Raw genomic sequence first — 24,827 nt, 5'->3', positions numbered from 1 at the left:
TGGGTTTTTTTAAAAAAACTTATAAATTTGAAGTAGAAGATTTAAAGCCTTGAATTTTATAAAATTTTAAGGTAGAAAATTTGACAAATACCTATAGTTTGATCCAAAAATGCATTTAAATCAAGGACTTTATAACTTGTTAAGGTATAAAAATTGACAAATAGATATGATTTGATCCAAAAAATGCCTTAAACTTTTTGACATATGGGCTTTTTATATCAAAGATGTTTTAGAGAGAGAGATTTGTACTCTAAAGTTTGAGATTTCCTAAGGCTTCAATTGGTGGTTCAAAAGATCTGATGAGAGTGGCCTGTGGGTTGGTGGTTCAAAAGATCTGATGGGAGTGGCCTGTAGGTTGGTGGGGACCATGCCACGTGGCGGCACGTGATTCGGCCACAGCAAGTCTACAAGGGCTACTACGTGGACGGCAGGATCGAGCGGCGGAGCGCTGAGGTGGCAGCATCTGCGGCCTGCAAGGTGAAGAAGCCTTCTGGACACTGCTCTCTCTCTCTCTCTCTCTCTCTCTCTCTCTCTCTCCGCGTGTCTGCATATATAATCTCTCTCTCTCTCTCTTTCTCTCTCTCTCTCTCTCCTTCCTTAGTCACTGCTAGGTGGCAAGCCATCAGCAGACCTTTCCTCCATCGAAGCAGACCTTCCCTCCATCGATGCCTCTCTCCCCTGCTGCTGACCCTCACCACCTAGCCACCTCCTCACCATGCCTCCAGCAACACCACATCCTTGGAGCCCGCCATAGACGCACCACCGTCGCTCACATCAGCATTCCTCCTTCTAAGCGCGACCGCATCGCTCCTTCTGCCAAGCTTCCAGGCCCTTACACTGATCACAGAGGCCTCTCTGACCATGGAGCTTCGAGACAGCAGCAACATCAGCCGCAGCATCATCAGAAGAAGATTCTGAAAGGTAATCACATCAGAAGACCTCCTGCCTAGGAGGCACCGCATACCTAGCCAGGTGTGGTTGGCGGTGGGGGACTGCCAGCCCGGGGTTTACTGTTTGAGATCAGGACCTTCTACGCGGGAGGTACCCCGTATCTAGCCAGGTGCGGTTGCCGTTGGGGGCTGCCGGCCCAGGGTATACAGTATTCAAAATCATGAGCCTGCAGGAGTCACTGCATACTTAGCCAAGTGCGGTTGTGGCCAATGGCTGCTGGCCTGGGGTATAGTGTTCAACATCATGAGCTTCTGCTGGAGAGGCACTGCATCCTGAGCCAGGTGCCGTTGCGGGCAGGGGGTTGCTGGTCCCGGGTATGTGATCTCTCCCTTGCAGAAGCTCGTGATGTTGTCCAGCAACCCTGGGTATGTGATCTCTCCCTCGTAGAAGCTCATGATGTTGTTGCAATTCACAATGTGAGAATTAGAGGTGATGAGAATTATAGCTAGGCATGCAATCCCTCTCTCGCAGAAGCTCATGACGTCGTCGTAATTCACAATGTGAGAATTATAGTGGGAATGTGTCTAATGCTTCTTGTGTTAATCCTACCTTTCATTCACAGATAACACATCGCCTTACCTCAAAGGGACTAACAATTCCGATGCCGTCACAACCATCATCCAGAATTACCATCTGTTGGAAGAGGACAATTTGAAGCTTCCATGGTCATGGTGGGTACTGCTCCTGAGAGCCAGGCTTGCCTCAATTTTACCTGACACTGCCTCAATTTTATCTAGTGTCAGACACAGGAAGGTATATTCTCTAGTGGGCAGGAAACACACCAGGGCTTTGTTGGTGCCAAGCAGGCCTAAGGTGCCTCCCTTCCTCCATAGAATAGGGACAGGGAAGAAAGAATTGGTGGCTTGGTCTCTCAACATGAGGCACAAGCATGGAGGACCCTTGCTCTTCCTACTCATCTTGGGGTACTGGCTTCAGGGCTTCAGATCCTTCCCATGGCTGGCTATGTCCTACTACCTTAAAGATGGCTTGCAGGTGGACCCTCCCACATTGCAGTTCCTCCAATCCACTGTCAACCTGCCTATGGTTGCAAAGCCTTTGTATGGCATTGTCTCTGATGCTGTGTACATTGGAGAAGCTCATCGGATACCTTACCTGATGATTGCAGGCAAGTAGCTGGTTCTCAATTCCGATTTTAGTGCATGTAATAGAACATACAGCATGCCATTCATTTGATGATTGCTGTGATAATCTACAAGACAGCATTTTTAATGCAAATTTGAAACTTGTCCTCTCTCTTTGTTAACAGGCTGGTTGCAATTGTGTTCCTGGTCCATTGTGGCTTTGCACTCAGGAATAAGATCATCTGTTGGCCCTTTAATGGGAGTTCTTGTGGTGAGCAACCTGGGGGCAGCTATAGCAGAGGTGGCAAATGATGCACTAGTGGCTGAGGCATGCCAGAAGGAGAGAGGAGCTGCCAAGGGAGAGCTCCAGTCCCTTGTTTGGATAGCTCTGGCAGTAGGAGGTGTTGTGGGCAATCTCTGCGGAGGCTTGGCATGGTCCAGGATAAGTTCAACCTCTATGTTTGCTATTTTCTCAGTGCTGGTGGTGGCACATTTGATGGCGTGTGGGGCAGTGAATGAGAAGTCGTTCCGTTTCAAGAGGAAAGGCAGGAGAAAACAGGGCAATTTGGCCATTGTCAAGGAACAAGCACAGAAACTTGCAAAATTGGTGAGGAAGCCTGAAATATGGAAGCCTCTTGCATGGTTTTTTGCATCATATGCTGTCATTCCAACTCTGCAAGGAAGCCTATTCTTTTATCAAACTCAGTACCTTAAGATTCACCCGACATTTCTTGGCTTAGCCAAGGTGGTCGGGCAAATGGGACTGATGGTGGGGAGCTTGTTCTACAACCGCCACTTAAAGAGAACATCAACGCGCAGGGTACTGACGGCTGTGCAAGTCCTCCTCACTATGTGCATGCTTTCTGACATACTTTTGGTTAGCAGGCTCAACTTGAGAGTAGGCATCCCAGATGAAATCTACGTGCTTGGGGCTTCTGCATTTGTGGAGGCCTTAGCCCAATTCAAGGTGCTGCCTTTCACAGTTCTTTTGGCACAGTTGTGTCCTGCAGGAAGTGAGGGCTCCCTGCTTGCCTTTTTTATGTCCTGCCATTGCTTGGCATCTATACTGAGTGGCTATTTGGGGACACTGCTGGCTTCCATGCTTCGCATCTCAGCTGACAACTTTACCGGGCTGCCTTTTGGGATTGTGGTGCAGTCTTTAGCTGCTCTCATTCCTTTGCTGTGGATAGCTTGCATTCCTGGCACTTCAAGCAAGCCCCCACAGCAAGTGAGAAGTCAGTGGTAGCTCTATTGGCACTTTAAATTGTATACAGACAATGTCGAGGCCTGTGCAATTATTTGTGTTAGTATTGCCTGGCCACTGAAAGACAGGCACATTTAGCTCGATTTCTTCAAAAGGGGGAAAAATGAGGGCTAAGATCTGTGTGTACACACCAAAGCTGTTAGCACATGGACCTTGTTGTATTCTATTACCCATGTTAACTTAAAAGACTATAGCAATGCAACCTGCAGACAAGTGGTTAAACAGATTTAAGAGAGATTTGGTATTGTGTGTGCATTAATGATATGATGTATGGGTTGTTTGTGTGTCTTCAAGGCACACACATTCCCCCTTAAAGGGAATGATGTTGGCATAGAGGAACTTGTAAATTCCTATAGAAACCAGTTGGCAGAAATTTGCAAGTTACAATAGCAAATAGTCGGCAGGATCTGACATTCATTGATGGGTGCTAAACACTGGTATGACAAATGAATGTTGTCTTCACATCAGATCTGGATACAAGTTATGTTATATTGATATATTGTTTTGTGTGATTATGTGCTGTGCAATCGTAAGGAGTCCAATTTTAAATGCAAAAGGATAGTTTAGTATATTAAAGACTTATGATACTTACAAAATAGCGAATCATAGTCAAAAGATCACAATATGATTGCCAATTCCCACATACAGGATATACTAAGAAACTGTTTTACCTTGGGAAAAATTATCTTCCCACTTAGTCGCAAGGTCTAAACCTGTGCACACTTAATAGTTCTGGCTTTCCATGATAAAAGACTCTTGCTGCTACATGTGTACCAAGAAGCATAGCAACCTTTGCCATATGGTGTTGGCCAAAAATCATATCTTCTTGATCATCTCCTTGCAAGTGCAGATTATGCAGTTGTTCGCAGACACCCCTAGCTTTACATCCCTCTCAAAAAATGTTGAGGGGTTTTGTCCTCACTTCATAAGCATTAACCATCAGTTATGACCCTTTTTTTCAATTTATTTGCTGAAAAAGCTCTCATAACAACTTTCCAAGTGAAAATCTTATATTTGAGGGAAAGATGCATTAGAACAGATACATCTTGGTCGATATATACTACATAACCAAGTGGTGTGAAGCTAAAGCTCTATAGTGAGACGATGGTAGGTCCCTGTTGACATCCAATAGCGCAGGACTTCCTTCAAAATAGAAGCCTTCAATACAGAGACACTCTACTACAGAGTGCCAGTATTCTTCTTGATTCCTCAATCTGCAACTTCATGAACTTCCATGCTGGTTTATAAGTTGTGGTAAGATGATTAACTTTGTACACACCTTTCTTTACGAGTGTTTTACCCCTTTTCAATACAAATGCAATGGATGGAATAATATCCCAAGCCTAGAGGACATTTTTACTGTCATCAAATCCATGTCGACCTTGAGTTTGTGCTATCCTCCAAGCACTCTACCCAATCCTCTTTCAAAACTCCAAGCTTCCCATGCAATTTGACGACTTTCAGGACTTGTGTATTGAGTAGCTCCACTATAGATAATCCCTAGTCTTTGCAAAAATCTTTGTTTTCCTCCTCCAGCAACTCCATCGACATAATCGACCATGGTTCTTGTTGCTGCCAACATTTTAGCAGAAGCTCCATTTAAGCTTTTCTCAATTTAGTTGTGATGTAAAGCATCTTCATGCCTTGCTTTTTCTCTTCTTTCTTGAGACAAGACAGCAATAGGAGACGTGTATCTTTCTTTATCTCCTCTCTTACTTAAAAACTTACCCATCAAACCATCCCATCTTTCTGCAGATTAGTGTTCCATGTGAATAGAGGAAGATGAGGCCTCAAAGTTGGGAAGATAAAAACCTTCAAAATTTTAGGCCTAACATGTAAGGGCCAGGTAGTAGGATTCTAGCTGTTGATCTTCTTTCTAATCTTCTCAAGCATCCAATTCATCCCATATGCTTCAATTGTCCCTATGCCTATGGGATATCCCAAATGCTTGAAAGCATTACCCCTATTGATCACTTGGAACTTTCCATCCCAATCCTGCAAGGACTTCCTCTATAATACTAATCAAGGAAGATTTAGACGTGTTGATCTTTACACCAGTAGCTTTTTCATACCAGTTCAAGACATGAATAGCTTTATCAACATAATCTTTGGCAGTCTTCAAAATCAGGAATAGATCATCAGCATAGCCCTCACCAATGAGATGTTTATCTCTATATTGCTAAGGAATTTATCATATAGAAGAGAGGGTGTGTAGCCAATGCTTTTTGCATTGGGCTAAGTGGGTAGCCTTGTCTGAACCCTCTTCCTATGATCACCGGGTCAGTAAGTGAACCATTGACTGAAACTTGTGCACATGCTTTATTGCCAAGCATGAAAGGAAGATTTATAATTCTGCTCTCAAAACCCATGTGTAGCATGATTTGTCTAAGGTATTCCCAACTTACTTTATCAAAAGCTTTTTCAATGTCCATCTGCAAGAAAACTTCTTGGTGAGATTTATTTGCCCACTCAGATGCTAGAATAATATTCAATACGTTGTCTATTAGGGATCTCCCTTTTAAAAACTCATATTGACATCTATTGATAGCTTTCTGCATAATTGGAGTAAACTTCAAAGCCATGGCTTTGGTGAAAATTTTGTGGGCAATGCCCAACAAATAGATCAGCCTGCAGTGGTAAAGCTTCAAGCATTGACTCTGCTTAGGTAATAAAGCAATTGACCTTTATTTCAACATTCACTGATCATCAGTCATGATCCCTTTCGGGTCATTCCATAATTGCCATTTCATTAGTGACGCCATCATGCCTCAGAGACTTTCGTTTGCCTAAGGATGTCAAAGCAGTGGTTAAGCTTCAAGCATTAACTCTGCTTAGGTAATAAAGCAATTGACCTTTATTCCAACATTTACTGATCATCGTTGTCATGATCCCTTTTGGGTCATTCCCTAACGGCCATTTCATTAGTGATGCCATCATGCCTCAGAGACTTTCGTTTTGCCTAAGGATGTCAAAGCCTTGGTAAGCTCCTCAGTTGAAAGTAAAGACTCATTGATGTCAGAAATGATGACTTCGTGAACCCGAGACATAAGATATTTCACAGCCTCATCTTCACAAGAGCCTGTCTCACTGTAGATTTGTTCAAAGTGAGTTTTGCAAAGTGAGTGAATCTTTGGCTATTCAAGGACCCACCCTTCCTTAGTTCTGAGTGCCAATAAGCTTTCTTTCATGTTCTTCATGTTTAAGTCTCTCATGAATTCTGGAGAGATACATTTATGATCTAAAATGAACCTTTTGCTGAACTATAAGTTGATCTTCTCAAGTTCTGTAAGTTGAGCTGCATGTTTCACAGATTGAGCCCTTTTTACAAGCTGCACTTCCTCCTCATCTAGTCTCCTGGCCCATGCTGACACAGATTTGCTATTACCTTTTTTGCCCAATTCAGTTAAGCGCGCTCTTGCTCACAGAGTCAAATGCCTTGGAGAGTAATGCAATGCTGGACTATTTGAACGAAATTTCCCCATGAATCATCCCTTCTTTGTGATTCTCTTTAAGCATTGCTATGGCACCCTGAATCATATACTAAAATTTGGACTGATTAAAGTGTTTGGCATTAGCAACAAGGTTCTTGTGTTGTCCATCAGGTCTACCAAGCTCAAATGAATGCATGTGCAGTACAACCGGAAAATGATCAGATAAAAGACAGTTATGATCAACTCTTAATCCCACTACTGCAGGTAGCCAGGTACCATCCCTACAGCTATTCCTCCTGTTCAGTCTCGCCTGGTAGCCAGGTGAAGTCAAAGAATCATAAGCTAGCCATCTTCTCCCCCCACCAACATAATCATTCATGTCCACAGGTCCAAGAATGTTCGACAGTCACCCATTCCTCTTGTTCTTCCATGAATTAGAGAAGCATCTATAGAGGCATCCTTCCTTTGTGTGGCCATATTGAAATCATCACCAAGCATTAATCTCCTGCACTGAATATTTGACAACATGTTTCATAAGCAACAATTTGCCGTCCTGAGCATTGAAGATCACCTTAGGGTTTTATAACTGTCATGCAACCAAATTCACCACAGCCACTCCCCCAACAAAGCAAGAATAGTCTCTATATGTAAAACAACTACCACTGAACCGATGTCACTTATGCTCCTGCACCAGAATCACATCTACCTGTTGTGAATACACCCAACACCAAAATAAAGCTTTCTTTGCATCCCCATTGAGGCCCTTCGAGTTGATAACAATCATTTTGAGTTGCTCGAGTTTGCTCATGCTGAATAAGATTATCATTATCTGATTATTCATAACCTTAAAGCCCCATTTTCCAATGCATCCTGCTCCTTGAACCCACGCTAAGTGATTGTCCATTTTTCTCAGCAGGAACTTGTGTTGCAAACCAGTTGTGAGCTCTTGCTCTGTATAAACCAGCCCCTTCATAGTTGGATAGCATCCGCAGCTTCGCATCCATCCTAGGATATTCTTGCCCCAATTGCTCAGAAGGTATTTAACTGATATTAGTGAAGGCATTAGCTCTGTTTCTACCAGACTAGGAGATAGCCACGTGATTCCAGAAATTCGTAATTTGTGGTGGTTTTTCCCTTGTACTTTCAGGAACTGCAAGATCAGGCTTGCCCTTCCCTTTATTGTTCCTGACAATCTGCCATGCTTTCTCTGCATTTCCTTTGACTTCGGCTTCATGAGATATTGCTGCTCTCTTGGATTTGAATGTGTCTGCCCAAGAAGTTTTCCCCCCTTCCTGATTAGCTTCCCCTTTTTTGTTTTGTGCTTCGGGACATTCACGAAAGTAATGACCCCATTGACCACAACTGTGGCAGGATCCTGCAAATCTATTCCATTGGAGTTTGAACTGCAGTTCCCCAACATAAGACACTTCCACATCCAAGAATTCTGGTTGCGACTCACTGGTATTCTAGAGAAGACATAATACACGATTCCGGAAGAGGCTAGCCAGAGGAGGAATGCATAACGGTTTGCCCAAACCATTGGCAATATCAGGCAACATATTCCACAGATATACAAGGAGATCAATAATTTCCACCCATCATAGATACAAGATTCAAGACCTCAAAAGTAAACTCCCTAAGATTGTACCTTATTAACTGCTTCTTTAGTACTGAAGATCACCTCGGAAAAGCCTTTGCCACAAAAATAGATCTGATCGATCACAAGTCTAGCATCTTGAAGGATTGTTGTGTTAAACCATGTTGCCACCTCCATGGGCTTAGGGGGTCGCCCAGTAAAGAAAGCCAGGACTGCTTTACCTTGGAACCTCGAGTACATTGGTGCAAACAATTTTGTCGCCATCCAATGCGATTTTCTTCGAAGAACTTGAGTACTTGGAGAGTAGTAGACATTGAAACTTCGAATTCTCCATCACTTTACTCCACCTCTTTTGGTGAGTGTGTGTGCAGGGTTGTGGATTTTGTAGTGTACAAGCTCTACCCTAATATATTTTGCTTTATGTACTCTTTCTCACTTCACTTCTATCATCCTACCTTCCATATTGCTTCCTTAGTAAGGAGTTAGACTCTTACAACTTTAGAGTTTTGTGCACCCTTTCCACCTCTAGTTCCCAATTATTTGCTCCTCATCCCCTCAACCATCTTGGTGTTAAAGGCTTTCCTTCAAATCCAAATCCTTCCCTCCTCATTTAAGAGGCTAGTTATAAGCTCCCAGCACAGGAGAAGTCTCATGTACATTGCCCACAATTGCGAAGTTCATGCATTTGCTAGTTATAAGCTCCCAACATAATTTGTAGGCTTTGGATAGAGACCCCTTACAAAGTTGCCATCATTGAATGTGCAAATACTTTCATTTATTTTATATCTTGGATCACCTTGCCTACTCCAAGTTTAAATACTTACATTCATGTTCAAGTGATGGATCAAAAGCCCAAGAACGTAAGATATTTTCTTTAGCTTGCAGTTTTAGAACTATTATCCCATTATATCACTTAAGAGTTCGCTCCCATGAGCCAACAAGATTGGAGACTATGCCCTACTTAATTTTCATAATTACTTGAATCATCACTAATCCACACATTTAAGGTCCAAGACTTGTAGGATTGCATGTTCTTGGACTAGCACTGCATGCATAATTAAGCACCCACTTTCAGAAACACATTTATTAACACTTTTGCCTAAACCTTTCATATTGAGAATAGCCATTTTAATTTGAACTTGCACATTATGTCTTTTTTAGTCAAGATTTTGCATCCTTTCAAACCCTTCATCTCCATTTTGTAGAGCTTGTTGTTCATTGAACCATGCATTAATTAACATTCCTTCTTGCTTTCCTAGCGTGTCTACATTGATTTTAGAAATCAACCGTGATTTTTAGCACTGGGCCACCATATCTAAATATTTGTAGCTTGTGATGGCTTGACCAAAGAACCATTAGGCATTGGCATCCTTTACTTTGAAGGGATGTTTGTTCCTATATAGTTTTTGACCAATTGCTAGCCTTCATCTTTGTCATTCTTATGATTGTCAAATTCATTCCCTTTATTGCCACATTGCTAGTTATTCTTATAACTAGTCCTACCCATGTGCCTTTGCTTGCATGAACAATTGCCTAGTGATTTCGAGAATCAATCTAATGAGATTAATATCACAAAAATAATTATCTCACCCTTGTTCCATAATACAAATGTTACAACAATAATAAACTATGAGCTAACGCTAGTTGCAAGTTGCACGGTTTGCAAAATTGTGAAGCTCATGATGCTACACCCTTGCTACACCTCAACCAATTGCATTTTTGTGAGCAAAAAGAAGTGCCTCTACCATTGCATGATTGTTTCTCTTTCTCACAAAAGCATACACACTTTGCAATCTATGTGCAACAAATGGCACTCCCATGCATAATACCCTTTTCTCACAAAAACATACATACTTTGCAATTTGCATGGAATAGATGGTGTGCTTCATGTGTAGCATTAGGTCAAACTCAAGAATCTCAAGAGATAATAAGTTATATTTTTACAATGGCCAATCATATCTTTGAAAAATTTTAGTGTTAAAAGATTACACATTCCAAGGGATTATGATATATTTTGGTGAAAGAAATATACATATTGCAAAATTCATATAAAGTGGAATATTAAAACTAAAAGACTACAATGGAAAAGTAGGTCTTATGATTTGATACCATTTGAAATGTTTAATTATTGCATCAAATAGATCTAGGGTGGTACATGACACTTCTTCTTATACCACACATGCACGCAAGCAAATCATAATAGGACTTGTTACACTCTCAAGTGAACACATACATGTACTTTGTGTCCCCCTTGCCCCCTTTTAGACTTTCTTGCATGATTAGTCACAGCTTTAAAAGGTTATATATGCGGTTGCATTAGTTCATGTTTTATACATATACATGTCCATATTAAGAAATCATAGATTTTATTGTAATTAATTTTCTCAAAATTGACTCCATCCACTAATTACGCTAAATTTGCATGAAATTGTGGTGTTATAGGGAAATCCTACAACATGGATGAGAGAGATAGGGAGGGCATTCCATACAAGTACCATCATGTCACAAAGCCTTAAGGTTTCCCTGCTATACATATTTATCACACAAACATAAAGGTTCCTTGCTATATCTTTATAGTTCTGTATGTCTTGTAATCAATAATGTGAAAGGTTCACATGTAATTAAGGTCTACATCTCACTCTCTCATAATGGATGTAATATCATTAGGTGTCACTTGTGTAATTGGATAACCTATTAGTGTTATATATATGCTTAGCTCTACATCTCACTCTCTCATAAATAGATGTAATATCCTTAGGTGTCACTTGTGTAATGAGATAACCTATTAAGTATTATATATTTGATTAGGGTTTTGGAGGGGGTGGGCGCACGCGCACGTGTGTGTGTGTGTGTGCGTGCGCCGTGCAGGTGTACATGCTAATAGCACCAAAGTAATCTCAAACCGTTTTATTTTTAGAGCTTCCAATGTGGAGACTTTTAGTAAATGGGAATTCAATATCTTAGCTAGCAAACATGTTCTTACTACAAGAGAGAAGGCTTCATTAAAGTCAACACCATGCTCTTACTTAAAACCCTTAGCAACCAATCTAGCCTTATAGGTTGGTTTGGGGTGTCTAGGGGTTCTTTTCAACTTAAACATCCACTTGCATGGCAAAGCATACTTTTCACTAGGCAAAGGAACTAAATCCTATGTATGGTCTTCACGTTTGTTAGAGGTGTTGTTTCTTGGATGTCCAGAGTGCAAAAATGTGTGGCCCTATCCACTACACAGAGGTAGAGTATGTTACAGCCATGGAGGGTTACAAGGAGGCTCTTTGGTTAGGCCATCTCGTAATGGACCTTGGTATTACTAATGTGGTCGCTACATTACATTCGTATTCTATGAGTGCTATTCAATTGGCCAAGAATTTGGTCTTCCATGTGAAGACAAAGCGCATTGATGTGAATTACCACTTTATCCAAGAGGATGTTGAGGACAAGTCCATTGAGATTGTCAAGATCTCAATTGACCAAAATCCTGTAGATCTATTCACTAAAAGTCTCTGAATGAAGCGTTTTGCCTTCCTTAGGAAGCTAATAGATATTGGATGACGTATTTTCCCATCCTATCGTACTTTATGTATATCTGTACTTTGTCATTTTTTTCTTGTTCTCTCCTCAAGCACCTATGCCTACACTTCAAGTGTATTACTACACTCACAATACCCGCACATCTATATACTATAGGTGGTGGGCCCGCACACTTGTATACTAAAGGTGGTGGGTGCCCATCATTGTCACTTCATTCTTTATTCTTTCATTGAAATTTGAATAAAAGAAAGACCAATCACACATTGTGACTGTTGGAGTTTCCACATCTTGAGTCTCTCTCTCTTGCTCTCTTGCTCCATCCACCATAGCTCACTCCTCCATTGCTTTTGGTAGGTAAAAGACTTTCTAATGGTTGATAATAGTAGTAGAAGTATAAAGAAGTATTAATAATGCATACCTACATTATAAGTTGCATATATGGCAATGACTTTCTAATGGTCCAGAAGTAGCAAGCGAAATCGCACGGCAACTTTGCTCAACAATTCATTTGTCATCTTTCTCTCTCCTCTTTTTCCTCTATGTTTCTAGTTTTTTACTTTTCTCTCTTTCTCTCTCTCTGTCTCCCCCCAAATTTCCGATGTCTAATCCTTTGTCTCTCTCTCCTTTTATTCTCTCCCCTCTCTCCTCTCTTTTCTTCTCTCTCCCTCCTCTTTTTTTCCTTTTTTCTTCTTCTTCTCTCTCTCTCTCTCTCTCTCTCTCTCTCTTTTCCTTCTCTCTCTCTTCTCTATTTTTTATTCTCTATCTCTCTTTTTAAATTTTATATTTTCTCTCTCTATAATTCTCTCTACACGTTTCCTCTCTCATCATCATCATCATCATCATCATCTTCTTCTTCTTCTTCTTTCACTTTCTCCCCACCTCCCCCCAAGTCTCTCTTAAAGTATGTAAATTTTATATTTTTTCTATATATAATTCTCTATTTATGTTTATATTCTCTCTCTGCTCCTCCTCCTCTCTCTCTCCTTTTATTCTCTCTCTCTCTTTGTCCCTTTTCTTCTCTTCCCCTTTCTTCTATTTTTTCTTTTTTCTTCTCTCCCTCTCTCTCTCTTCCCTCTCTCAAAAAATATTTAAATTAAAAAAAACTTTTCTCTTTTCTCTTTTTTCCCATCTCTCTTCCTCTTTCTTCTTCTTCTTCTTCTTCTCTCTCTCTCTCTCTCTATTTTCTTCTCTCTCCCCCCTCTCCTCTCTTTAAATTTTTTTTACTTTCTCTTTCTTTTAAATTTTATCTTTCTTTCCTCTCTCTATAATTCTCTCTCTATGTTCAAATTCTCTCTCTCATTTTCTTCTCTCTGTCTCTCTCCCCCCTTTTCTTCTCCCTCCTCTCTCCTCTCTTTTCCTTTTTTCTTTTCCTCTCTCTCTCTTAAATTTTATATTTTCTCTCTCTATAATTCTCTTTCTCTCTGCTCCCCCTCTCTCTCCCTCCCTCTCCTCTTCTTTTTTTTTGCTCTTTGTATATTTCTCTTGGTTCCTCTCTCTCTCTCTCTCTCTCTCTCTCTCTCTCTCTCTCTCTCTCTCCTTAAATTTTCTTTTCCTCTCTCTTTCTCTTTTAAGTTTTTTTCTCCCGCTCTCTTTTCTCTCTATATATTTTTTCTTCTCTCTCTATTTTTCTCTTTTCTCTCTTTCTCTTTCTCTCCCCCTATTTTCTATCTCTTTCAAATTATATATTTCCTCTCTGTCTCTCTCTCTAAGTCAAAAACTATATTTAAAAATATTTAATTTAAAAATATTATTCTCTTTTGTCCTTTCCCCCTCTCTCTATCTTTTTTCTCTTTCTTCTTTTTTAACCCTTCTCCTTCTTCTTCTTCTATCTCCCTCTTGAAGTGTGTGAAAAACTGTCTAAATTTTTTTGCTTAAAAATATTTTAAAATATTTAATTAAAAATTTTAAATTAAAAAGTTTAATCTAACTGAGAGAGAGAGAGAGAGAGAGAGAGAGAGAACCTAGGCCCTACACATGAGAGAGAGAGGGGAGGGGGAGAATAAAAATGTTTAATTTTAAAAAAACTGTTCTCTTTCCCTCCCTCCTCTCTCCATCTTATTATTATTCTTCTTCTTCTTCTTCTTCTTCCCCTCTCTCTCTTTCTCTCTCTCAAAATGTGTGAAAAACTATGTTTGAAAAACTTTAAATTTAAAAAAAGCTCTTACAAATGTTTAATTAAAAGAAAAATTTAAATTAAAAAGTTAAATCTAACTTAGAGAGAGAGAGAGAGAGAGCCTAGGCCCTACACAAGAGAGAGAGGGGGAAGAGGAAAGATATTTAATTAAAAAGGGGAGAGAAAAAGAAAGAGAGAGATCATAAAAGAGAGAGAGGGGAGGGGGTTTTGATTTAAGTGTTGATCCCATGATGTACAAGAAGATGGTGGCCATTTGTAACTACACAATTGGTTTGGAGAGTTAGTTGTGTAGGTGCCTTGTAAACCTCATTTGGATAATGTGATATGTACCTTGCGATACCTTAAGGCCACATTGAATTATGGTATCTTTTATGAGCTTGATTCATTGGTGCAACTATTTGGTTACATTGATGCATATTGGGCATCCAACATATCTAACAAGAAGTCCACTAGTGGCTATATGTTTTCCTTTGGGAGTGGGGCTATGACTTGAAGCAATAAGAAATATCCCACTATTGCATTATCAAGTACAGAGACAAAGTGCATGGATGTTGGTATGGTAGCATGTGAGGTAGCATAGATGAAAAAGCTACTTGATAATTTGGAGACACATATAGAAAGGAGATTTGTCATTTACTGTGATAGCATGAGCAATACAAAGTTGGCAAGGAACCTAGTATTTCACACATGTACAAGACATATTGAAGTTCATTACCATTTCAATAGAGAGGAGGTCTTGGCACGTGACATTGATCTCACATATGCGAGCAGAGAGGAGCAAGCTACAGATATTTTCAACAAGGCCCTAGGAGTAGAAAAGCTTTAACAATTTTGAAGCTTACTTGGAGTATAGGAACTTGAAGGTGAGTGTTGAGATATCAAGCTCTCAACATGAGCTAACACGTATGTACCTAGATGACTATTTTCACATTCGTATCACTAGCATGGTTGGTACTTGCATCGACATATGCTTCTAGTGATACTTTATGGCTAGATATCAATCAGTCCATCTAGTCAAGCTATGAGATATCTATCTAGTGAACATGTTCATACTATAGAGTGCCTATATATCATGTATGTTGTACTCTCTCTTAGTTCTTTGTAGACTATTATAGAATGCTTATATATCATGTATGTTGTACTCTCCCTTAATTATTTGTAAATTGTTATAGTGGAAAGAAGAAGAAGAAAAAATATTAGGGTTTTTAGCTTCCTATGTTGTTTACACTTTATGTATTGTGTGTCTTGCAAGTGCTCAAGCCCCCTCTCTCTCCCCTATCTTTTCAATATCTTACAAATATATTTATACTCTTCCTCTCTATTTGTGGCTACATAGTACTCTCCTCATACACAAGTGTATATGCGTGCATGTGTACGCACACATGCATGCACGCACACACATACATGCACGTGCACGCACACACATCTATATATACAATTGTTGTCATATACCCTTACATACGTATATATGCAGTGCACACATACCCCACATAGTTACATCCTTTTCTTGCCAAATACCTTGTCTCAAAGAAATGCAAAACATAGAAGGAGACCTCCCCTACTAACATGCACACATGCATGCACTTGCATACATTAAGGCATGCACCTTACTTCTAAGTTATAAAAATACATGTGTTGGAAATACTCACTCATCCTCACATACTATGATTCTCTTACAACATATAAATTTTCAAAATACTAGTAGTATTCTCCTACCCTTGCATACTAGGATTCTCTCAATACATACATAGTTACATCAAAACACACACACACACACACCCCTACCCTCTATAGCAAAGGAACCATTGTAACCGTACTTTTTCTATGTGTCGAATCTAAACGAAAGCATGCATATTTATCATGCACTCTCTCTATTTGAGATATCTTGCAATCTCTCACCTCACAAGATCTCCTACCATCTACTCTTATCCACTCAACTAGTCTTAAACAAAATATGCAACCTGCCAAGCAAGCATAATGAATCAAACAAATAACTGAGAAAACTCACCAATTGTTGTAGTCTAAGAGTCTCTTGAGGAGCTTCCCAACTCCATGTCAACAATCCCAGCGATCGCACATCCGCAAGCTTCATGTCTTTTGATTCCACGAACTCGGTGCAAGGTTGCAGCTCCTCACTTGTCCCTCCAAGTCAAGCAAGATACACATGCATACTCTCTCTCCCCCTTCGTCCCTCCATCCCTCCCCCCCCTCTCTCTCTCTCTCTCTCTCTCTCTCTCTCTCTCTCTCTCTCTCTCTCTCTCTCTCTCTCTCTCTCTCTCTCTCTCTCTCTCTCTCTCTCTCTCTCTCTCTCTCTCTCTCTCTCTCTCTCTCTCTCTCTCTCTCTCTCTCTCTCTCTCTCTCTCTCTCTCTCTCTCTCTCTCAAACTGAGAGAATATGCATGTATACCAATGTGGGTTATATGGGTCAAACCATTAGTTAATAAGTCATGTGAACCTAACCTACTAACTACATGAAGCTCTTTCTTACTTAAGAGGCCGTCCAAATATGGGTGCAGCATAATGTGAACCTAACCTACTAACTACATGAAGCTCTTTCTTACTTAAGAGACCATCCAAATATGGGTGTAGCATAACGTGATCTTTTGAAGGTCTATCGTGGGCCAATGCAAGCACTCTAAAGGATGTAGAAGCAACATAGGTCTGGTCATACTCAATTGTCTTGATCGTTCATCTCATTGTTCAAGATTTGCCATGATTTCACAAACCGATCTGTTCCCACTATACTTGTTGAGCAAACCACTTCTTTAGGAAAAACAATTTGGATTTTGCTAGTTGGTCTAAGTCATCTAGGTCTTCTTGTGTCATTTTGTATGTAACTATTCTTGAAGGAGGTGATCAAGCAGTCATGCAATGCTCTTTTGTTTTGATAATTTGTTTACTATCATCTCTTATGCTATGGTGGTGCATTGTGTGAAGATGAACTCATACTCCTCCCAAGAGCATGAAAGTTTTTTAACCACTTTAGCCATTTTGTCATCTAGAAGACTTGAGTCCAATCGAGCTATTAGTGAATAAAGTGAAGGTTCTATGCAATTTCTTGATTCTTGTAACAATATCCTCACTTGAGCTTGTAGACATGTCTATAGTTAAATCTAGGGTTGATGGTTTGGCATATGATGGTGCAATCTTGGAGTTGATTCAGGCTTGGTGCTATTGATGTTGGACTCTTAGGGATTCTTGCCTTTTCATCAATGGTGGTATTTCCTTGTCATGCTTTCTCATCATTGCCAATTGTGGTCAATGTAGGTAGGGTAGCTATTAACTATTGTTGTTTTGTTGAACCTTGATTTTCATTGGAAAGGACATCTAGAGAACACAAGGGGATAGTCATTGAGTGTTCTATTGTATTCTCGTTGTTCCTAATAGTTACTGCAGTTGGTGGCTAGTGTCGTGCTTTCTTTTGCATGGTTGGGCCCTTGCTATTCTCTTGAGGTTGCTATACTACCAATATCTTTATGGTTGACACTTATGGAGGTGTTACTAGCTTTTGTCTAGTAGCAATGTGCTATGTCGAAATTGTTGGTACTGCATGTTCTTTATTTCTATACACAATCATGATTTCTAATTGTGCCATGGCCATGATGGTTGATATTTCCATTTGAGATTGTGCAATGTTTTGGGTTGGTAGGCATTCGTGTGGAGATGTTTCATGTGTGGAGGGTTTCTTGGTAGTTTTCAAAGTTGTAGATAGTTGTTGAAGCTCTCTTTATGGTTTGAAGGGTTTCTAGGTAAAGATTTGTGTCTCAAGGTACAAGCAAGTCCCTCGTGGATTAGTATCAAGATTGTGAGGTCTACCCTTTGTAAGGGGTTGTGATATGCTCAAAGCCTTTATGTGCCTATAATCCTCACTCTGACAATGGGATGGTCCTAGCAAAATTCTCTCAAACCCCAAGTGGCCACCAATTGTCCTCACAAGTTGTTTTGGGAATAGATTTTACCTTGTGTGTGTGCATGAGATGATGATGTCTTGGCAAGAAATGCTTGTGATCTAGTGTTGGCTAGGAGTTCATTCCAAATTCTTAATCCCATGAGAACTATACATGGAGACTATTGAAATGAAGGGTGTGTCCACTTGCAACCTAGCACCTTAACATGAAAAACATGCACCTCAATTGAGGCATATGTCATAAAAGGATTCTTCAAGTCATAACCAAATCAAGAGTTGTAGTAAGTACCTCTCTTTTTGTGCTTGTATATCTTGGCACCCCTTGATATAACTTGTGAATCATGAGGCCAAGTGGCAATCCTTGTCACACTTTTTGCTTCCTTGGTGTCTATGGGATGTGTTTGTCTAGGCAAGGTGTTCTTGTTTGTACCTATGTTGATTGTGCTAAGCATTTAATGCATGTTATGCTTTTAACTAGTTTGACACATGCAACTAGGTTTAGATAATGGGATTTTGTATCTCCAAGTTTTTGTTCTTGAATATTTCAATAGAATCTATTTTACTTTCCTATGCTTGAAAATAAAAGTCCTCCATAAAATTTATTTTTAAAAAGTACAAGTAGTCTAAAAAATATTCACAATGAACTAAAGAAGTAACAAATTCTACCGATGGATATAGAAGGAGCTTGAGGTGTCGTATAAATGAAATGTACATTGCAAAATATAAAACCAAAACCCAAAAAGTTGCTTAGTTAAAATTTGAGATGTAGTGGCTTTGACCTTTCACTATACTGTTGGTTAAGGATTAGCTTAAAACTTAGTGAAAGTATAGCAATAACACAAAAAACACACGAATATGTTATTCAAGTAGCATGTTGAAGGGTGATGATTACACACCTGGCATGTAGCAAAGGGAGTGATAGGAGGACTGAGACACATAGTGGATCTTCAATAGGCATTAAGTGCCATTAAGGCATTAACTATGCATGCCACAGGGTGAGGGGGGTGGCGGGGCTACTACCACATGGAAATTCTCCCACCATGCAACCTTCCTCCTCTAAGAGGCATCACAAGGGATTGGAACAGGATGGTGTATTAGCCAAGGTAGGCGTGAATGGGAAAGCTACGGAGGTCGATTTCCAAGTATTTCTCATCAGAGAAAGAGTGGATATGGAAGCAATTGAGAAGAATGTTATATGTGAGATCAAAGCCATCTTTGGCATGCCAAAGGAATAGACCCACAAACATCAAAAAGTCTTGTGAGCACCAATCGTCTTTCCCTCCAATGAATCAAACATAGATATGTTGATTTTATTGTTGTTGGCCTTTTTTTTCTTCATGGGGTGCATCTAGTTTGAAGATGAGTTTGAACGAACCCCTACTAGTTTTGCTTTGTGGGCAAGGACTTCTTCTTTGCCCTCATGGGATCCAAGCAAGAACAAGATCAAATTCTAGGCTCTCTAATCAAATATCAAGGGAACTTCATCCATGACTTGCCCTAATGTCCATGTTTCTCCCCTACGGATACTCTAGCACATGAGTGCCCCATTTGGGTCTCCTTTCCGAGCCTCCTTGATTGGTTCAACAATGAGATCCATGTCCTAACAAAAGACCTTGATTGGGTCCTCTACCTGTTAGTGCCCTCACATGGAATCTTGTGATTTGAGAAGTGTGCATGCATCCTCTGGGACCGCCGCAAGGGGATCCCCGAGTCCTAGGAGCTCTTTGACCCAGACAGGATCGAAATCATTGTCAAAGTCAAATCTCCATTTTCCCTGACGCGTTGTTGTGACGGTGTGCATCCCCACCACTGGGAAGTAACTTTGAAGTGTCCTAATTCTGAAACTCTTCTTTTGTGCTTAAAAGCTATTGGTGTTACAAAAGATTTAGAGTCATACCATCTTTTACATGTTGAAATAACCAGCAGAGGAGTTGATAGAGAGCTTTATGTTGGAAGCTCATTAATAGACATGTACTGCAAATGTGGTTTGCTTAAAGCAGCACACTATGTGCTTGAGAGGCTCTCAGTTCGAAATACAGTCATGGACTACATTGATTGCAGAATATGCTAAACATGGTCTTGATGATGAGGTACTCAAGGTTTTCAAAGAAATGCGGTGGAAGATGTCATTGTGGATGCACTTATGTATGCTTTCGTCTTGAAAGCTTGTAGTACAATGGGAGCTTCTGAATCAGGTAAATTCACACACTCTGAAATAGTGAAAAGGGTAATGGAAAAAAAGCCTCCCTTACACAAAGGACTATGGCTTGCTAGTAGAGGCAACCAAGGCATTTGGTACTTTGCCACTTCAAGATATAGCTGTGAGAGCTAGATTTTAGGAACCGATTTTGAGCTGTGCTTGAAGCATTTGAGGCCGTTTTTAGAGCAAGAAGTGCCCGAGAAGCACCAAAGACCAAATTTTTATAGAAAATCAAACGGTGACAGATGGCCATGGGCTGGAGTTTTCCTAGATGCATTTCGACATCAAGAATCCAAGGCAAGTCTCGGTTCGTCGATCGGAGGTTGTTTGACCCCCCATTTAATCCTCGCAAGGTTCGATGTTATAAAGCAACTACTAGATCTAAGAGCTGGAAAGTGCATGATGGGCCCCAGGCTAATAGATTTCAATGCTACGAAGACACATGTCTAGACGGATCTTGAATCCGAGTCCATTTGCCCACCCAAAATCGAAATATCCACTTGTCAGGAAGTGTGAACATGCCAAGCCAACCGATTATTTTAAAGATTTTTAACCTAGACTTATAAAAAGAAGTCAAAACTATATAAAAAATTTGACGACAAGGGGGGGGCACAAATTTTTTTGTGCTCTCTTCAGATTTGCTCGATGCCGCTTCAATTGGCAATCTTAGAGAGAGAGAGAGAGAGAGAGAGAGAGATTCCTGATCTATGCAGAGAGAGGAAGGAGATGACTGTAATCTTGCCCAATTTCATGGAGGAATAAGAAATTTGATTTTTTGGTATTTCTCTCTCCTCTCTCCTCTTTGATGTTGTTCGTATGCATCAATTCAAGAGAGAAGGGGGAGGGGTGTGATCGGGACCAAATGATGATGCTAGAGCGATCAAGGATATAAATCGGGCTGAGAGAGTGCATCACCAGCAAAGAAGAAGCATCAGCAGCCTCCCATCTATGAGATACGAGCCTCCAATCCGCGGGTTTCTATGTGTAAGTAAGCAGTTCTATTGTTTTATGAAAAATGATTGAAGATCATGCTTGATTTTGTTTGTTCTTGATTTTCCATGTTACATTCACTCTGAAATATGAAGGAAAACCAAAAAATATAATGATATAATAATTTTTGGCAAAACACGAAAAACCCGCAACTTGCGATTTTGATAAAAATAATAAAATTTGGGATTTTTGTTGAGTGTTGTGGGGTCATATGGGATAGAAATGGATATGGAAATAAAGTTGAGTATACTTGATCAAGAAAAACCAGTAACTTTGAAATATCATAATTTTTTGGTAAATAAATGAAACAAATCGAGAAAATAAGAAAAATTTTAGTTTTTGTGCCTAAAAATTTAGGGAAAAATACATTTTATGTTTGTGATGAGTGTATAACAAGGCTGAAGCATGAGGAGCAAGCCTGAAACAAGTCTTATTTCTATATTATAGTATGCTTCTATCGATTTTTATATGAAAAATTACATAAAAATGAACCCTACACCTACCTAACAAATGTAAAACCTAAACAGTAGGAGGGAAGAGGGTTTGTGAAAGTGGTTAGTTATTGAAAATGATTCAAATTCTGATTTATTTGTGTATGCACAACATATAGGACTGATTATCATTTGAATTAAGGAGACTAGTAGCACTAAGAAATTTGGACTAGTCTTTATCAACATTGCACGTACGATTAGTTGGAAAACCCTTGAAGGGTTGTTTTTGCACTTCACCTAGCTGGTTTCTAATGGTAAAATGCTTGAGCACAATGGTCATCTATACTTGCATTAAGCATAACATGGAATCAAACCTAGATGCATTGCAATTGTTTGCCAAACATTGACCTATGTGGAGTGTGTAAGGAAGCCTGAGCTATAGGGTAGACGAATGGTTTCTTGGGGCAAGCTTGGTAAGGATATATGAAATCTCCTAGATCATTCAAAATATATAAGAGTGGAGATTTTTCGTATGTTCTTTATGTTAGAGCAGTGCATCGAGGGGCCAATGCTCTCAGTGTAGGAGAGCTATAGTGGGGCCATGATATTTAGTCAGAGGGGTGCCTCCTTTATGTTTGTATTGCGTTTGATGTACTACACCAAGATGTGTGGGATCTCCCTCTGAGGAGTAGGGAAGGGAAATCGTTGGACTACGTTTTACTACAAACGCGATACCTACAATAGAGATTAGGGCAGTGTGTCCCTTGGACGCTCCTGATCACCGCGAGGCCATGTGGGGTTGTCTTTTGAGTGTCATAGAGGCCAAGCTAGTGACTATACGGGCCCGTTTTAGGTCTCGAAAGGTGGTGCATTTATCGGGAGCCACTAATAAATGGCGGTTTTTGTGCCTTGATCAATTGGGATCTATTCTCTAATGTATGCTAGAAATTAGTGAGCTAGACTCACAAGACCGTCGCGCAAAGTTCCAAAAGTAAGAAAGGGTTGAATGAGCTGACGGCAGGCCGAGATAAACAAAAGATACTCTCCGCAAAGGACTGACCCAATAACCCTAGCTCAGCGCACAATCCATTAGGCAAAGGAAGCTCTAGTTTAGAGGCCGGGACCATAACCACTATTGATTTATTTTTCGAAGCCTTTCAAAGGGAGTTTGCCCCTGAAAGGGGTGGTTAATATTGGCTATGTGTACTAAATGTGACACGTCAAGAGCCACATGAGGATATGTGAGTTTATGCCAAGAAGTTAAAAGAGGTCTTTCGCAAATTGCAAGCCTCTATCCCTATCCCAATAGTTGCTCAATTACAATTTTTTTTGCATGGTCTAGACTTTAATATTCAGGTGCAGTTGAGAACTGTCACTTTGCCGGATGTAGATACTACTATTAGACGAGCACAAGAAGTAGAATCCCGACTACAACTAGCCTATACCTCTCGAACCAATCTCTAGTTTCGAGAAATAATTTGGCATTGACCAATGGCAATGAGAATCAAGGGATAGCTATGACTAACCCGAATGTGAGAGGAAGCATTGTCCAAAATGTACCTTTATTGCCAGCTCCTCCTAGTGTGACTATGCCTATGGATAGTCAGATGGCTCCACCAAATGTTGGACGCCAAGCATCAAACCCTAACATCGTTTCTGTGAGTCAGCAACCAATGGCCAATTAAATTGTTAGGCCAATGAAACGATGGATAGACAATCATGACTGTGAGTCAAGTGCATCGAATGTCCTTAGCGAAGTTAAGGATATGATGAAGCACTACTGTGACATGATTTCCAAATAGTATCGGCAAATAGCTGTGGATGCCAATTTCCTTAAAATACATTAGAATATGATAGGAATTAGACACACTGAAGAGGGTGCACCCTCAAGATTTAGTTGTAAATGGTGTGGCCGCCAGCACTACCCTAGAAATTGTCTAAACATCAAATGCAACATATGTGGGAAGTCCGGCAACCATTTGGCTGCCACCTGTTGGAGTAAGATTAGCTCTCTCCAAAAAGGTAGTAGATAGCCAGGTCGTGTTAACCATCGTGCGCAAGGGAACAATCTTCAACGAGATGACGGATTGAAACAAATACTTCAAAGAGGTAAGGCCATTGTAGAGGAGCTGCCTAGTGGCAGTGGAGTTAGCCTCATTGAGGTTGTACATATTAATGGCGTTGAAGCTTCTAACTTGTGGGCCATTATGAGAGGTCAAAAGGGTAGAGAAGGTGACAAAGATAATGTAAAACCTGTAAATGGAAACCCTAAACAAGATGACAAAGGGACGCAAGTCCTTAACCCCGACATGGAAGGGGGACCTTTAAAACTTGTATAGAGAGTAAAGCTTACGCCAAGAAGGATAAAGAATTACCAAGGAGAAAGGCAAAAGCTAAGAAGGAAGCACCAAAGCCAATTCAATGACCAAAAGAGAGAATGGTCTGGCGAGAAAAGAGAGCTCTAGCGAATTATCACGAATTTGATTTGGCAAGCTCTCTTTGTGAAATTAAACCAAACATAAATCTCTTGTAGCTCATTAAGCTATCTCTAGGAGTGCATAAGGAATTTAAAAAGATCTTGCGTGTACTAGGTATATCATGGAACCTTTGGGCATAGCACGAGTAGGAGATGATCGGTGGGAGCATGCTAGAAAACATTCCCCAAGAGTTGTAGCCTACGTTGATGGAATACTAGTGGATCATGCTATCATGGATACAAGATTATATGTTAACATCACGAGTTTAGAATTGATGGAGAGACTAGGTCTAGCAATCCAAAACGATGCCTCCGCAATTTTGTGAATGGTTGATGATAGTTTAAGACAACTTGAAGGTTGTATTACCAAAGTCCTTGTGACTGTTTGCGAGTGTGGATTGCACTGTGGACTTTGGGGTCATTAGGTTCGCATGACAGCCAAGCTATCAAGTATTGTTACGAAGGCCATGGTTCTTGCGATCTGACTATCAACTGGATATACCTGCTGGTCGATCGATATTTGGCAGAGGTGCCAATGGTGTGGTAGTAGATGCTTACCCTGAGTCTCCTCAAAGCGAGAAAGCTCCTCTATCCTCTACGGAATTAGAGACATTAGAAGATGTATCTACCAATGAGACGTCCTCAAGTGATGAATCCAAAGAAAGGTCCACTACAGAGGACATCTATCAAATAACTCCGAATGAGCCAATAGAGCCTCAAGATCGAATAAGAGACGCAGATGTAATTGAGCTAGATCTTGGTACACCAAATGATCCGCATCCAATTAAATTAGGGTCTGTGCTCCGTGTGGAAGAAAGGGAGGACTATGTGTCC

General features: G+C 40.3%; 1 protein-coding gene across 1 annotated transcript; it reads left to right on the top strand.

Moving 5' to 3' along the window:
- The first annotated feature begins 579 nt into the window (after positions 1 to 579).
- Positions 580 to 3,759, top strand: LOC148015343 (putative folate-biopterin transporter 7). Its single transcript, XM_087665590.1, has 3 exons — positions 580 to 921; positions 1,514 to 2,077; positions 2,219 to 3,759. The coding sequence occupies exons 1-3, from the start codon at positions 666 to 668 to the stop codon at positions 3,277 to 3,279; spliced, it is 1,881 nt and encodes a 626-aa protein (XP_087521716.1). The 5' UTR covers positions 580 to 665; the 3' UTR covers positions 3,280 to 3,759.
- The last annotated feature ends 21,068 nt before the right edge of the window (positions 3,760 to 24,827 follow it).

The sequence above is a fragment of the Lygodium microphyllum genome, chromosome 24 (assembly GCF_053477565.2).
Source record: "Lygodium microphyllum isolate KBCC chromosome 24, Lygodium_microphyllum_v1.1.10, whole genome shotgun sequence".
In the NCBI taxonomy this organism is placed as follows: domain Eukaryota; kingdom Viridiplantae; phylum Streptophyta; class Polypodiopsida; order Schizaeales; family Lygodiaceae; genus Lygodium; species Lygodium microphyllum.
The sequence above is the reverse complement of the archived record's forward strand: the minus strand, read 5'-3'. Positions and strand labels throughout refer to the sequence as shown.

Excerpts from the sequence above, each read along its gene's own strand:
- LOC148015343 (XM_087665590.1), top strand. The coding sequence starts at position 666 with ATGCCTCTCTCCCCTGCTGCTGACCCTCACCACCTAGCCACCTCCTCA. Across the intron at positions 922-1,513 it reads TCAGAAGAAGATTCTGAAAG|ATAACACATCGCCTTACCTC; the intron begins GTAATCACATCA and ends TTTCATTCACAG. Across the intron at positions 2,078-2,218 it reads ACCTTACCTGATGATTGCAG|GCTGGTTGCAATTGTGTTCC; the intron begins GCAAGTAGCTGG and ends CTTTGTTAACAG.